This window comes from Taurulus bubalis, assembly GCF_910589615.1.
Source record: "Taurulus bubalis genome assembly, chromosome: 1".
NCBI classification, from domain to species: domain Eukaryota; kingdom Metazoa; phylum Chordata; class Actinopteri; order Perciformes; family Cottidae; genus Taurulus; species Taurulus bubalis.
Window position 1 is genome coordinate 13,422,457 of NC_136589.1, and position 16,453 is coordinate 13,438,909.

Consider the following 16,453-nt stretch of genomic DNA (forward strand, 5'->3'; position numbering starts at 1 on the left):
TACGAGAGATTGTTGGAGACTTGATGGGATCTTTCACACCATCTCCGTCTTTATTCTAATGTCCATACACAAAAAAAGCAGAAAATAGACAAATAAACAATCTATTTATTTTTGATCCAGTGTATGAAAATTAAGGAAGAAAGACAGCTACGTACGATGTTGTCGTTGTTAGAGATGGCCGCATGCAGCGAGCGGTTTGTCAGGTCAAAACCTCCAAAGCTGCAAGCTCTCTGTATCAAATAAACAACAAAACCAGGACACTCATAAGTAGAGATATAGGTGAAGTTAAGGGTACCCTGGAAGAGTACAACGCATTTTTAAGAGCATGCATCCGGTCACCTGTCTGTCACTTTTGCTACAATTTGAATTATTTTTATGATGCAACATGAGGCATATAAGTTCGTGCAGCAGGTCAGGTCACCACAGGGGACTTGACCTGTACGGGAAAATACAAAACAATTCTCAGAACCACCGTCTGACTTAACAATTAGAAAGAAAATCGGTTGACAGTATTATATGAAAAATACAGGATGGCCGCCATTATTTACTTTTGCAGAGTGTTTGCAGAATATATTAATTCAGTACAGCAGCATTACATTTTCCAAACAACAACCTCAACAATCTCTCAAAGGCTGCTATGCACTCACTACTCACCCCATGCTGGCTGAGCGGGCTGAGGATCCAGTGACGGAGCTCTCCATCGGTCACAGAGCGAGCAATTTTGGGTTTCTCATTATTGGAATCCTCCATTTCAGAAAAAGAAGAGCCACTGCCTTCAGCTGCCTGCCTCGCCTCAACTGCTACGTTTGTCTCCTGATGAACAGGGCTTCCACTTGATTTTCTGAAGGCCTGGAAGATCTTCTGGCTGCTGCAGGTGTCCAGGCTGCTGGAGGAGGGAGAGGTGGTTAGGCTGTCGGAGTCCCTGTCGTAGGTGAGCTGGTCCCGCAGAGCTGAAGCCAGGGAGTCCACCGGGCAAACGGCCAGCTTCTTCTGCACACCCGAGTACAGCGAGGCGCTGGCATCTCCAAAAGCAAGGCCATCTATCATGAAGCTATCTGGAGGGTAAAAAGAGGAGAAAGGAGGAAGGTAAAAATACAATGTCAACACATTTAAGTAAAATGTAAATAAATGCTGAAGTTTAAGATTTGACTACAAATAAGGTTGGACTTATGAAATATCTGGTTTCAGCTAGCCATCATGTCAACTGTAGATCAGTAGGGGTGAAATCTAAAATGAATAGTCTTTGTTTGCCATTTCAATGCATTAATTTTTTCCTGTTAAATTATTCTTAAATAGGTGAACAATATCTTAGAGCTTTTAGGGATCATTGAATAGATGCAAAAGCTGCAATCCAACTTTTTTTAATGTTGTGTTGCAGAGTCTCATAGTCTACAAGCTGTTTCAGGGGCTTTTCCACCGTCCCAATTTCCAAATGTGCTGGAAAAACAAAAAAGCATATTCTTCAAAACATATATTCACAGAGATTATAACACTAGCGAAAACACACAGTAAATACTGTTATTGCAGCACAGATTCTTAGTCAAACAATAATTAGATCAGGCACAATTACTGATATTTTCTCTTGACTCTACGTCACATTCAGAATTGTAGTGTTCCTTTTTATAAACATAGTATGTTTTTACTCAAACACCTGATAGTTTTTACATCTTGGCTGCACGGGACAGGGAAAAGGTGGACACTTCAGAAGTTTCTACAAAGACTTAAAAAACTACAATGGCTGCCACATCCACTGGGGCTTAAAGACATAAAGTCAGATGGTTTTAGTACCCTCTGCTCCAGGCCTCTTAGACTCATCGATTCTGATCAGCTTCTTCTTCACCTTCCGGGTTGAGTTGACCAGTTTATGGAGTCTCCTGAACGTCACAGATTCCTCTTGTTCATTGTCTGACAGGTCACAAGGCTGATAGGAGAGACCAGAAAGAATGTTAATCACAGAAAACATTTACCACAGAGTGACGGTAAATATTCAGTAAAATAACACATAGTGGACTGTTACCAGCTGTAAGGCCAATTATTTTGGATAGTAAAAGTGTCCAGTAATATCTCTTTTCATGTTTTTATACTCACATGTAGTGCATGCGCTCACACATTACAAGATATATTTAAATAATTTCTTCTCTGCTTGTCGAAACTTGTATTAAATAATAAGGTCTGTAAGCTGTGTGCATGCCGATGCTACCGGCTGAGCATTCTATAAAAGCGACTTGTAGTTTAAAATAAACATGTGGTTGTAAACCACAGTGATGACACTGAAGTCCATCTAAACATCACAGTGCAAAAAAAAAGAAGTCTTTCTAGTCATGGGAAAACGAAAAGCTAGCTGCTTGGAAATCACCTTAACCTTCAAATGAAACGACGGTTAGAGAAAAAGTCGATGGTACGTTTGAAGACACAGATGTTGAGGTTTTTAGTCTGCTGACCAAAACATGAGTGGTATGTACATCCCAGAATAGACATCGAAAGACTAAATGAAAGCAGATTTTAAATACACGGCAACAATTAAATGCATGTAGAGCTAGTCTATAATTACAATTGTTCAAAGAACAACAGGGGAGGGGGTAACAGACGTGCAACCATGACACAGAAAGAGAAAGTAAGAGGACACACACAGCAAAGAGAAATAGTCAGGCCATCCAGACCAATCTGAAAAATGTGCCCTGAACCTGAGCCTCTAATCACCTCACCCATGCATAAAAGAGCTGTGGCCTGCATAACTGGGCCCTGTGCTGAATCCAGCCGCTCACAGCAGCACAATAGGGGGTTAGCGCTTTGAGAGTGATGAATAGAAGTCTGCCCGGTGCCCTGCAGTTGGGAGATGGCCCTGAGCTGAAGGGCTTTAGAGGGGCCCCGGTTCATCGCCGGGACAGTGACAGAGGGAAAGAGAGCGGCGCTGTCAACAGCTCAGCAGCCTTGGCACTGGTAGCTCAGAGGCACAACACACTGCCCAAGTTGTGATTCTACGTTAAAAAGCATCTAAGATGCCCTCAGACGGAGAGCTGAGAGACTTACGGTGCAGTTGAATGACTCATTTGTGGTGAGGCTGGAGGGATCGGCCCATTCTGTGGGATCGGACCGGCACGTCTGTTTGTTTTGTACTTCAAACTCCTTCAGCTGCAGAAAAAAAGATGACCCTGTTAGTTAGTTAGTTAGTTGCGGATGTGTTATTTATCCTTGAGCAGCTGGAGATAAAACAATGTTTTTAAATACGCCCACATGAGAACGTTATTTCTTTCACAAAGTGAACAAACTATGTCCCGGATATATCACGTCCAGTTTTTTTTAAATGCAGATTTGCTCTCAGATTTTGCAAAAGAATGTGTTTATTTTACATGAACCCAACAATTTCTTCTTTTTTTTAAATTTTGGCTTTAAAATGTCAGATGTGTTGACCTATTTCATCTGCAACACTTTGTTTTCCACGGCAAACTCTTAAAAGTTGATTAAAAAAAGAAAACACAGCATCCGTGAGGTGAGAAGAGTTTTGGGATGAATGACATCATACCCGTGCCAAGGCTTCCTCGATAGAGATCATATTCTCCTTCACCATCATCATCAGCTGGATACGCTCTTCATCACTCATGGTGATTTCACTGGCCACAAAACCAACATCGTCACCTGTCAAGTAAAAGGAGATATGTCAGCTGACAGGACTAAACACAACAGACTGCTTAAATGTGTCATTTTATTAAGACAAATCATGAACGTCACATGACAAAAAGACGTGCGTATGTTGATGTTAACCCTTCTTTTGCGTTCTTGACCGAACATACCTTTTGAAATCTGACGCAGCACTCCTTTCTGTGACTTCCGAAAACTCTGCCAAAAAGACTTGCTCTTTCTCTTTCCATCCCATTTTCCTAAACAGTACAACAATTCAGTTTAATTTAGAGCAGTCATATCCAAATTCTAGGTAAACTATAACTCTAGAACCTAATAATTCCAGAACCTAATAACTCCAGAACCTCTATTGAATTAACCAACTAAGTATTAGTTTGTTACTCAACGAAAGAAAGAAGAAATATGATTGATTAAAATCACAGACAACCACAAATAAAACCTTTTTTCAAAAGTACTTTTTCTGTAAGCTTAGTTTAGTGTAAAAAGGCTTTAATCTGAATGCATTTACAATGAAGAATGAAGTATACAAGGCGTGTAATATAAATGCATATAAAACCTCAACGTACCTCCTGATCCGTCATCAGAGCTAGATTTGTGCACAGGAAACCTGCAAATCAAACAAAACATTTGCTTAATTTGAGGAGTTCAAACGGGGAGTCAGAGCCCTGAACAGAACAGTACCTGTTTGTCAAAGTTATTTTCTTCATTTTCCCTGCTATCCCACCATCTCCCTAAACATGTCTTTTTTTTCCCTCTCCACTTGCGTCAGATTAAAAAAAATTAAATACAATAAAAAATAAAAATCATAAAAGCGCACTATTCCTCATGACACTAGCATTTCAGTCAAAGGAAATCAAAGCAGTCAAAACAGAAAAAAAAGACTGGCTGCTCTTGGTTGATGAACAGAGGTCAGTGCTCTCCGGCCATCGTAGGAACAATGGCTCCTTTTTCATGTCCAGTCAGGGTTTTGCAGCAGCGCTAACGTGGCCTCTGCATTCCCCCTCTCTCTCTCTCTCCCTCTCTCCCTCTCTCCCTCTCTCCCTCCCTGCCTCCCTCCCTCTCTCTCTCTCTCTCCCTCTCTCTCTCTCTCTCTCTCTCCTCCCTCTCTCCCCCTCTCCCTCCACCCCCATCTCTCTGGGCTGCTTGCCCATAACAGTCTCTTTCTCTCGTCCTAATATCCTAATGTTTTCCTAAAAGACAAGTCATTTTATATTATTATTCATCTGGCAGACATTGTAAATATGTGGTTTTGTCACCGTTTGCGATGTCTCTAATGTATTCACTGAATATGTTTTCGCATTATTAAATCTTGAGCAATGCCAAATTAAATCTATACACATGTAAAAATATCTATGTGTTGTCAAAAAACCTTCTTCAAAAAGGACCATGAAACTGCTCAAAGAACAATTCATTTTTACAACATAATAAAAAAAAAAAAATTCAGAGTTCAGCAAACCTTTCTTGTAGTGGTAGTCATCAGTTTCATCCAGTATTATTATGTACTTGTCCCACTAGGAGGCAGTGTATGTTTCTTAATAACACAGGCCTGTTTTCTTACTATTACAAAATCCATAAAAAAACTAAAACAATGAGCTTAATCACAATGTTACTTTCTCCTTAGTCATCACCATTGACTCATGATGAAACATGACTAATCTTTGAAATCCCTCAAAGGAAACAATGGAGAGAAGGAAGGAAGTGTAGAGGTGACACAGGAATGCTTCATAACTGTGACTGGAGGGCACCAGGAAGCAGAGGAAACGCACAGAGATAATACAGGAAGAGCGATCGCAGTTCAGCTCCCAAAAGTGATATGATTTAAATTAAATTATATTTGTGTAGTCTGTAAATATGATTTATATTAAATGATTGTAGTGGAATCTGTAAAGCCACAACACAACACACTATCTGGACAAAATAATAGTCCCAGCCATGTTTATTGAAAATATCTACTGGTGCTTTGAATAAATACTCCTTGAATCACATCTGTTCCTGTTCTTACTGAAGCGTCGCCCAGGATAGTCAAAGATGCAGAGCCTTGTGGATTTCTAACTTTCTTTCAAAAAGGATTATTGGTATATTTCTTACCTTCTTTCAGTCTCTGGTGTAGACGTGGTACTGCTGAGTCCAAGGGATTCCTTATGGAGATGGAAAAAAACGTCAATTTAAATACAGTACAGCAGTAGTGCTTCAATTAACAACTGGATTTAAAAGTCACATTTTAGTCGTAGTTTTAGTCTCTCAGCAATGAGTAATTTAAAATGATGGCATTTTCCTTCAAGGAAAGCAACATAGCTTAAACAGACTGAATCAACTGCAATTAAGGGTTAACAGAGGGATTTCAGGTCTTCATTTATTTATAATTTGTTGCATTTTTTAAATATAAATCTTGTAATTTGGTAGTAACCAAACCCACACATACCACTAGTCACATTTTTCAGGAACGATTCCCAGACATTAGAAGACAGAATCAAGGCCAGCTGTCTGCATCCCACTCAGTTATATTATACTTTTTAGTCAAATACTTTCTTTTTTGGTCAGGATAATAATGACAAGGCAATTCCATTGCCTCTTATCAGCCCGTCTGCTGACGCACACGGGAGGAAGTGGCCTTCTCATGGGGTCTGACACACTCCGAAATGGACACTCACCTGGATCTGAGAGCGGAGCTGCACTGATGTGGCCACTGAGTCAACGGTTCCCTGAAACACACGAAAAGCGGAAGAGTAAATTACAGTGTCATCATAACACAGAAATAGAAATAATATTCATCTGACTGCATCAGCCTGCCCACATTACGGAATAACACTGGTAAACAGTCATGTGACACAGGCCTTCTGCAGTTACTGCAGTACCAACAGGTCTGTCAACATATCTGAATTTCATAAAAAGACAATTGTTTACCATCTCTGCGTCTTGCACTACTTTACGTTTCCGTAGCTCCTCCATCCTTTCGCACACGTCACTGAGGGAGGTGCCGTAATACTCAGAATACTCCTGAGCCAGGTCATCAAGGTTCCCCACCGAGCCATCCTGAAGGAGATAAAGAGGCATTTGAAAACACTCAACCGACCACAAACCAGAACAGGGAAAAAACAACCAGCAGAGGTCGATGCCAAACAGCGGGCGAACACTGTAAACACTGAGACGATGAAGTCCATTGTGTCACGCTTCAGAACTGTCACTAGCAAAACAAACAGCCAGAAAACACAGAGATAAAGCACCAGGAGAGTGAATGCATCAGAGACATCCAGCTGTGATATTGTCCCTGTCTTCAGTCGGGTGTCTTCCTGCCCAGCGACCCCTTGCACCTCCTCAGCCCTCCTCAGACTCGACCCCGTGGCCAGAGGAAGCGCCGTGTGACGCAGCTACGACTCTCCAACAGTCGCCAAGAGCCGCCTCAAGAGGCCACGGTTCAGTCCACCGTAAATCACAAGTAGAGTCACTCAGTCAGATGAGTCTTTGTCCTCCTGGATGTCACCCCCTCAGTTTCCTACAATTGTGTTACCTGGAATTTATATGCATTTTGCCATGCGAGAAATAAATAATTTCAGAGAGTTTTTGCTGAGTTTTATGACCTTGTGACATTTTGGACCACAATCAATCCACAGGGCTGGTTTCCTTGTTTTAAATCACATCATGGTAAAACACATTGGATTGTTTGGTCCATTTCGATGCAGGAGAAACCCTCAACTTGCTCCCTTCGCTGATAAAATTGTGTTAAATAAAGTGCAGAAGCCTGAAGCCACGTCGCTAACGAAGTGTTCAGATAAAGTGTTCAGATTCATATTCGTTCATACATTTAGAACAAATATTCAATATCTGTCATGATTAGAATATGCTTAAACCTATTGTATTACTAATAAATGATTACTGTAAATGGATAAAAACGTCTATCATACAGTTTAGTGCAGAGCAGTGAGATGACTTTGAATTATTAATTATTTATACAAATAACTAAAACATAATTCAACAATTACACTATTAAAAGATAACAAGTCACCAGTTAAGACTGGACAGACGAACACAAGCAGTGCCTGATGATAGCCAACCACTATGTCCATAAACTGCTTCACACATGATTATTACAATTATTATTGTGCTTCACTTATGCTCTGCCCTGAGGGTATATGCAAATGTGGCCGCTGAAAGCAGTCCTCTGCAGTGAAAAGTAGTACTGTGGGCTCACTTGTCTCGTGGCATGATAGACTGTGACTGGCTCAACTGTCCGAAAAGAGGGCCATTCATTTGGTAAATGACATGCCCCCGGGTCGAAAACGGCCCAAAAAACCTGGCTGCTTTTCACAGTCGAGAGACGGGGCCAACTGAGCAGCTCTGAACTGTGGCCGACTGCAGTCGCTCGTTCGCCTCAGACTGCCACGGATCCACATAAACAGCCTATTGTGACCCAGCCACATGATATAGCATCGCCCCGAGTGCTTATTAGGCACGCATAGATCGATGTTACACATGAACGTTAACTTGTAAACAATATGTATTCCATTCTCATGCTGACGATTCTTACGAAATGTTTTTTTCCAGGGGAAATATTGCTTTACATTTCCCTGCTTCCTAATTAATGGGTCTCCAAGCCAAAGCTGCAGCATGAGACATCAACCACAGAGGCTTGAAAAGGAGAGTGTGGTGTCACATTTCTCAGGCGCTGAGCATCTCATAGGCAGACAAAAGATCCACGTGCCCCCGGGGCCCGGAGTGTCTAATGAGTGTTTTTACAGTTCCTTGGTCTCGTCTCACCGTTTTTAGGGAACCAGACCTGGGTCACAAAGGTATCAGTAAATGATTCGTATCACTTAGAGAAGTCAATAATAAGAGTATCAGAGTGTTACTATAAAGACAATAACTGACAACTTATCTGTTATTAAATGTCCTGAGAGTAAATTAAGTAAACATTTCGACCAACAGGTTTGTCAGAAACTGTGTCCCACAGAATACCACATCTGACTGATGTACCAGCATACAACACTGTGCTAAAATAACCTTAGTAAAACCAAATCAACTGAAAAGTGTGTATGTTTACATCCCATTTGATGTACTTATTTCATAAAGCTGAATAAATAACCTTAGAAACCCTTAACAAACACATGTACTTGTTACTCATCTGTTCAATCCAACAACTTCATTCTTATTTAATGTCACGGTGAGAATCTACTTCATCGGACTATGATGGACCAGTCGAGGTCTTAATCAGTGCATTGAGGGATGTTTCAAAAGATCACGAGAACAAGCACTGACTTGTTTATGCTTTACTATTAAATGAAAGTCTGCATTAACCGCAAAAAAGCAAACAGAACAGGGAAAGATACACACAATACATCAAGTTGTCTTTCAAAACAAGGTATAAATTACAATTCTCCCCCTATGAATCTACAGTAAGCTACCAGCTCTAACCAGAGGACCACATTCCAGTGCAAACATAAAAATACACTCACCACAAACGGGCATCTGGCTGCCAACAGTAGCTACCCAGCACTAGTTGCTCTTCAGTTCCACCACACCGCTGGAAGTGAGAGGCTCAGTTTTGAAAGTTAACTCAGTTCAGCGAGTGGAGGACAATACATCCTGAGCAGAAGGGGAGGGGTGTCCGGCATGCATAAAGCAGAGGGAGTTTGGCTGAGGGGAGGTTAGGGGAGTTGCAACCACATGTGACGCTGGTGCTGCTGGGTGGGGCGCTCTACTTTCTCCAGCTGCAGCCCACAGGGACTGGCTTACTCACATGTTCAAATAAACCACCACCTCTCAGTGTGGAAGAGTTTGCCTGCATGTTTATGTCTGCAGCAGCGTCTGGTTCCGATATGAAATGTAGAATATTGGACAGATACGTCTCCCTCTGCTGATACAGAGTTATGTTGCATGTAAATGCTTTCTCTTCCTTACCTCTTTCTCATTTACATCGATGTTTGCTAGCTTGCAGACTTGCAGCGCTGTTTCGTCACACGCTATTGTTACAGCAGCAAACACAAGTATTGCTTTGCATGGGTGCTCCAGCGCATGTGTGTACTTGTGTGCTTGCAATACACAAACCAAACGGGGACCAACTTCTTCTCACACCTTTTGTGAACAACAGTGCACCACTATTCTAACATATGTACATCAGCTCTTTATAATTTGTCCATCAAGTGGGTCTTTATCAATGAATTATAAAGGAAAACATGACATTGTTTGTGTACATTGCATGTGTGACACAAATAAACATGGGAATGAGAGCATCCTGGTAGAAGTACGCTAAAGTAAAGACTAAACACTGGCCAAAAGCTAAATTACACTTTAACTAACATAAAAGGCGTATTAGCTTTTATCGTTCTTGTCCCTATCTTTAATAGAATTGTTAATATAAAGTTGAATATAATATAACGAACAAGCAGGTCTATTCTACCTTCCAATCTCTTTTAACACTAGCAGTCTGTCCGCCAGCAGGTGGCAGCACATATCTATTCTCTGTCAACATCTTTCAGTTACTGACTAATGTGCCAACATAGAGAGCTGAGGGGAATAATAGTGTTGAAATTGGACCTATTAAAGTGGAAACTAAATATTTCCTTTCAACCTAAAAAAAAAAAAAAAGGTTTCCCGAGTCCTGACCTTTAAAAAGAATGACTGAAAAGGGAAATTAATGTAGTGTGAGGAGTTGACCCGTCTGTCTGACATCAAGCAATAAAGAAAGTGCAGCGATGACAAAACGTCCTCTGTGCCCTAATAAACTACTGGATATTGAAGTCCACTTGTAACTGATTACTTTAGACTTGTAAGCAGATCCAGAAGAAGCGTGTTGTGATTGTCCTCCTCTGCTCACTGTTGTAGTGCGTCTCCACATATCAACACAAGCCTCCCCACATGTCGGTAAGGCTTTAAGTATCAGGGTGGTGACCTTGTTTTGATCATAGCGTTAGTCAGTGAGATTATGTGTGGAGAAATAAGCCTCAGCGTCTTTGTCTTACTGGTACCCCACTGCCTCTAATCTCCATCTTTTAGAAACTGACCACTGACTCCAGGGCAGTGAGCATCAGCAGCAGGGGGGTTACAGTACCAGTGTCAGATCTGCTGCAGGAGGTTGCAGATTATGCTGCGCTGCATATGGATTGTGGAGACAGTGGCTACGTTCTGCGCGCGGTGCCAAAGGGCCGAGGCAGCTCTCGCCAGAGGGCTGCACAGCGGCGGGCTGCTCGTCACCTCGGAGCAAGCTGGAGGTAGACGCCACTCCTCCCTGACAGCCAGCTTCTTTCCTATCATCGTCAAGTATCCGGATTTTGGCGCCGCCGACCTGGAACGCCTGAGCACTCATCTGAGCTTTGATCCCTGGGGAGATCAGTCTGTGCTCAATGGAGTGAGAATCACAATGTGTGTGCCTATGGAAAAAGTAGCGCATATGCTCAGGACCATGGCCTCGGAGTCCTATCGCATTGGAAATGTGTGACGGCAATAACGCAAACTGACAAAGTCCAGATTCATGGCAAAACATATCATGACACAAATCAGTTAGTGGCTGCATGTTGCAGTTTATCCAGTGAGGTTTTAGATGGTGACTACAGGTCTTTTATTTTCAAACTACGGAAAGCCACGAAATCATTTAACTTAAGTTTAAACATTTATTTGTACATGATCTGCCCTTTGGACTAGAGTAGAATGCAATGAGCATCAACTTATTTTCTTTCACCAAAAAGCGGTTACAGGAAGAAAAAAAAAGTATTGTCGGTTAAGTGTTAAGAGACAACAATTATTATATTATAACGCGTATTTTATGTTTTAGAAAATTAAAAAGTAACAGGCTATTTTTAAGCCTGATGGTATCATATATTTTATATTCTCCAATTGATTTTGAAATGTTTTCATAAGATGAAGTGCTCCAGAAATGTCTAAACCCGTGCAGGTCTAAGTAATGTAATCCTTCGGTCTAAGTGAAAACACGAAAAAAAGCTCAATAGCAGTTCATGTGCCAGCTGTGACATGTAACAGATCTCTGAAATGTCTGTGTGTATACGTGTGAGAATTACTGCTGTTCCTGAACACCCAAGGGCTCAGTCGAGACTGACAGGCCCCGGAACCCCTTAAGAGGAATTGAGGATCAGTGGGAGAGCTTAACCATTCATGTCTGAGTGGTAAGTGGATTCTGACAAGTCACAAATGAAGGGTTGATAGGAAGGGTTCCACTGTGACATGCACGCTGTCAGTCACAGACACACACTCTGCATATAGAGCACCTCGTCTTGTTTGAACTGCATTAGCGAGGTCTGCAGTACGCCGCTCTGCTCTCACCCCGTCAGTCACTGAGCAAATATCTCTCACTTGTTGACAGAGACAAAAGACTGGAAGAGATTTCCCATGCCCTCGTTCTGAATGGCAGGTAAACCAGAGAGAAAGGGCCACAAACAGGTTTTTCTCTACTGAAAGAAGGTCCAGCGATAGTTTGCACTCTGAACCAAGATTAGTGCATCATGATGATTGTTAAAGATACAAAAATGGAGACAAAAGTGTATTAAAAACTGCATTGTTGTCTTTTGGTGTGCAGCAATAAATGCAGATTCAAGGGGGAAATCAGCCAGAGGTGCAGATAATAGAGGACACACGTGAAACTCTAAAAGAAGATTAGGAGGGAAGAAAAACCTTTTTGCAAGATTTAGTGCGCTTAGACAAATTTGATTGGGATTTGAAATATTATCTGAAAACCCCTATTCAGATAGAGACAACTATAGACCCCCCCCCCCAAAAAGCAACACAATTTGGAAATATGTATAATACATTATTGCAAAAGCATCCTGCGGATTGCGTTTAGCTCGTTTTGAAGCAGCGTCTGGATTGTCCCTGTTCCATGGCGCATATTTAATTCAGCAGTGCAGAGATCAAATAGAGAGTCGTCCCCTTTCAATTTCAGCTAAATAACTGCATGGAAATTCTGTCTGTATTAAATCCCCTCTGCATGGCGGTGTGTTTTTGTAGTGGATCAGCATGTAGATTATTCCCAATCCATAGAGCATGTTTAATTTAGTGGTGCTAAAAACATACATCGACCTCCCTTTTAAAATTCAACACAGTTGACACCTGGAAAGACCATCTGTTTTCCTCAGTTGTAAAAGGCTCTTTGATTGGTCCTGAGTCTGCAGTGAAGCAGCCTGTGGATTGTTAGCATCTCTCGGACCATGTTTAATTCAGAGGTGCTGAAATCATTTCATCTGCCCTTCACCCCGGTGCTTTGGGTAATTATCCTTGTGTGACTGTGCTGTGATCCCCGAAGACACGACGGGCTGCTTGTACCGTCTCCGGCTACATTATCAGGGCCTCACAAGGCCACTACATCCACTGATCCTCATGCAAGACATAACACAGGATTCAATGGCAGCTGTCAATCATGCAACATAAATTCACAGGGGGCCCCAGAATGACGTAATACCAGACTGTGTGAAGAACAAGTGAATTGGTCCAATCAGGAAAGAAAATAGCCCCCTGGACATTTCTCCTTTAAAACTTACCATGAAAAAAAACATTGACATAACACACGACACAATGCACAGCACAAAGTTAGTTGAAAAAAAAGAGGAGAAAAAGTAGACCTTTGACCTGAGACCTGACAAAAGGAAAATGGTTCACAATGGTGTCTCATTAAATAGATTTTAGGCAGAGTGGGCTGTTGACTTTTTCCTGTCAGTATTTAAGCTTCACGGTGGAGACACCAGACTGCATCTTAAGCAGCTCTAACGCATGTTATTCCACAGACACGAACAGATATTTGAACCACACAATCCAAACTGTGATCTTACTATAGAAATTACTGAGATTTTACGAAGACGTGTCTGACAACACTGTTGTCTAGTCACTGCATCTCAACGCTGCGATGATGTACTTCCAACATTAAGAAGGCCCCGCTCACTGTTTTCACATGTCCCTTTTGACAACCGCAGACATCCCAACAGGGCCGTTGACAATGTCTCCTGTCCAATTCAATTTGCCTCCTCCTCTGCACTCTCAGATGTTCCCTCATTCCAAGGACATCCACCTTACGGCCACTATACCTCCATTAATGGCTGCTAACCGCAGCTAGCCGAGCATGCTCTGACATCATAAGAATTGCATGAGGATCTATACTGAACCTTTACGTTAGAAAATAGCTCCACGTCCAAGATGGATCTCGCTTTCAGTGTTTGACATCTCTTATATGACTGATGGGATTCTTGATCTGCTTATTGACGTGTAGTTATTAAACCTCGACTTCGTAAGGCGCAAATGGTCCTCCCCGTAGAACATAAACTCTTATATTTATTATAATAAAGAATGTATTCTAATGAAATTACATATATTGTTCACACTTATGTTTTACTCTAAAATGAATTTCAATTGGAAAAAGCTAATTTCTTCAACAAAAAAACCCTAAAAGCTTCAAAATCAATAAGACTGATTAAACATGGATGTAATAAATTAAGCAGAATTTAGGGCAGGGGGTTTCATTTTAATGTGTCATCATATAAAGATATACCACATGTATTGTGGTATCTCTTTTAATTCACAACATACATCACTGCACTAATACCGTCATCATGGAATAAGATTACTGTGAAAGGCGAGCTTTGACAGACAAGGCCGTGGTGCATTTAGGAGATCCGAGTGGCCATGTTGTAAAAATATCATACAGACTTTAATAATGTAGAATGCTTGAATTGAATTAAGTCAAGCATAAGCACTCCGGAATAAAACATGTAGTGATTAAATTCATGCATTATAAACCAACCGTCCATGCAGTAGCCCACAGTTCCCACAATACATCCTGTGGCTCCAAATGCAATTCAATTTAATTGATCCAAGGAATATGAGTCTTGGCCTCATTGACTAATAAACAAACTAATGAAAAGTGCTCAAATTTTCAAGATCAATATCTTGGAAACGAATAAAAGATTAAAAAGAACAAATAAAAGAATGCACTGTCTTGTTACAGTGGCTTAGTTGTACTACTAACTAAACAAAGATTATTTGGTAACGTTCTCCTGATCAAAGCAACTTTAGACGCATGAAAACTGCTGGGATTTGTTAATTTATTCAGATCCATTTCATCATCACATCACTGTGGAGCTGGTGGGTTCTGGTCGAAAGCTCATTCAAATCTGGCACTCACCCTCTCAGAGGAACGTCAAGCTTGGATGGCACATAGATCGTTTTCTTGATTGAAACTCTCCCAGTCCAGCCCTTAATTCACAGCCTCCTCACTGTCTGTGTCCTCTGTTCTCCTTATTCACAACCCGTCTTTTTTTCTTCTTTTTTTAATTTAATTTGTCTTAGTCTTTCCCTGTAGGGTGAATGTCTTTTCTTCATTATTTCTTCAGTATTGTCCCACAGTCCGCCTACCACTTTGGACTAACAGTCATTATACTGTATTATGTCATATAGCCCATCTGAAGAGGTTTTAAATTATGACTATGCATGTGGATGATTCACATACAGGCACACTGTGGTTTAGTATAAGCTTTTCTACTCCATAGGTGAACTAAAGGCCATGAGAATATGAGTAAGACAACCATAATTTAGCAAACGCAGAGAAAATGTGATAATATTAGTCAGTCGAGTAAACTAGTCCTGTGCGAATATGGCTTTAGTGGTCATTATTTCACTTACGGATAGAGGCAGCAGATCAGGAAATATCTCTCTGCGTTTTAGGAAAGAACAAACAAAATGTATGTCGAAATTATATATTGTTGTAAACTGAATTACAGCATAAGACTATTAAATGTCGGAAAATTCTGGAAAAATGTCTGTTAAAATGATCTCTTCATTCAAGCAGCGGTCCAACACCCAAAGATGTTCATTATACTTTCATATATGATAAAGAAAACCTTTGAGATTTGAGAAACTGTAACCAGCAAAAGTTCACAATTGATTAAAACAGCTCATTTGTTTTCAAAGTCGTGAGGTTTTATTCTGCTTCAGCTGCGTTTGCCAATGTAATTATGTGCAGAGAGATCTAAATGACCCTGGTGGTTGAGTCAGTTTGTTTACTTCAGAAATTGGCCGTGCATGCCCCGCTCACGCTGCTGTCGCACGCCTCACAAAAATAGAACTAGCTCACATATGATTATTATTATTATCATCATCTACTAATATATTCAGCCTTGACATACAGTTATGTTATGGCATGTCATATTCTGGAACACACTATAGCTACGTTAATAAATTAATTGGATTCAAATTATATTATTTATATATTTATAAGAAAACAACTATTGTTTTTAATCATGTGTTTATTTGTTTGACTGCATTTAACTAATGAAACCCTAAAGGAAAGTCACCTGCCATTTTTGGTTACAGCAAAAGGTCAAGGGGGGAATTCTTTATTTGCTCAGTCCATCCTGCAGGCCCAGCAGATACAATACCTGTCAGACAGCTTCCTGTCATTCCTCACAGATATGAACACTATGCATTTCCTTGCAGCTTCCCTAACAGCTACAGTATATGACCAGAACACTGGCATCCTCTTTTTAATGTTCCCTTTGTACAAACAGGTAGACGGTTTATATAAAACCATCAGCCATCAGAGGTCTGCAGAGCTAATTCAGACACAAAGCATTTTCCATGAGCATAGTGGGAAAATATTACTGTTGTGGTTATCTACCTGTATTTTATTGTTATTAAAAACAACAAGTCTTGGTTTTTTATTAACTTGGAGCCTTTTCTTTTAGTCAATCAACCATTTTATTTTACTTAAGCAGCTGAGGCTACGTGGAAAGGCTGGCTTATTATTGATTTGAGGCACAGAAGGGAGAGAAGCTAAAAGAAACAGGCAACAACAACAAAAAGACTCCGCAGCTCCAGCCAGCAC

At 40.8% G+C, this 16,453-nt stretch overlaps 1 protein-coding gene across 1 annotated transcript in view; it reads right to left on the minus strand.

Moving 5' to 3' along the window:
- Positions 1–16,453, minus strand: part of sash1b (SAM and SH3 domain containing 1b) — a gene marked incomplete at both ends in the record, with an annotated part of 47,542 nt that overhangs the window by 6,217 nt on the left and 24,872 nt on the right. The window contains 11 exons of the mRNA XM_079221722.1: positions 1–55; positions 156–230; positions 655–1,055; positions 1,789–1,921; positions 3,031–3,132; positions 3,524–3,636; positions 3,792–3,878; positions 4,206–4,246; positions 5,728–5,777; positions 6,291–6,341; positions 6,544–6,672. The exon at positions 1–55 is cut by the window's left edge and continues 86 nt beyond it. Coding sequence (XP_079077848.1) covers positions 1–55; positions 156–230; positions 655–1,055; positions 1,789–1,921; positions 3,031–3,132; positions 3,524–3,636; positions 3,792–3,878; positions 4,206–4,246; positions 5,728–5,777; positions 6,291–6,341; positions 6,544–6,672 — 1,237 coding nt within the window. The remainder of the gene's footprint in view (positions 56–155; positions 231–654; positions 1,056–1,788; positions 1,922–3,030; positions 3,133–3,523; positions 3,637–3,791; positions 3,879–4,205; positions 4,247–5,727; positions 5,778–6,290; positions 6,342–6,543; positions 6,673–16,453) is intronic.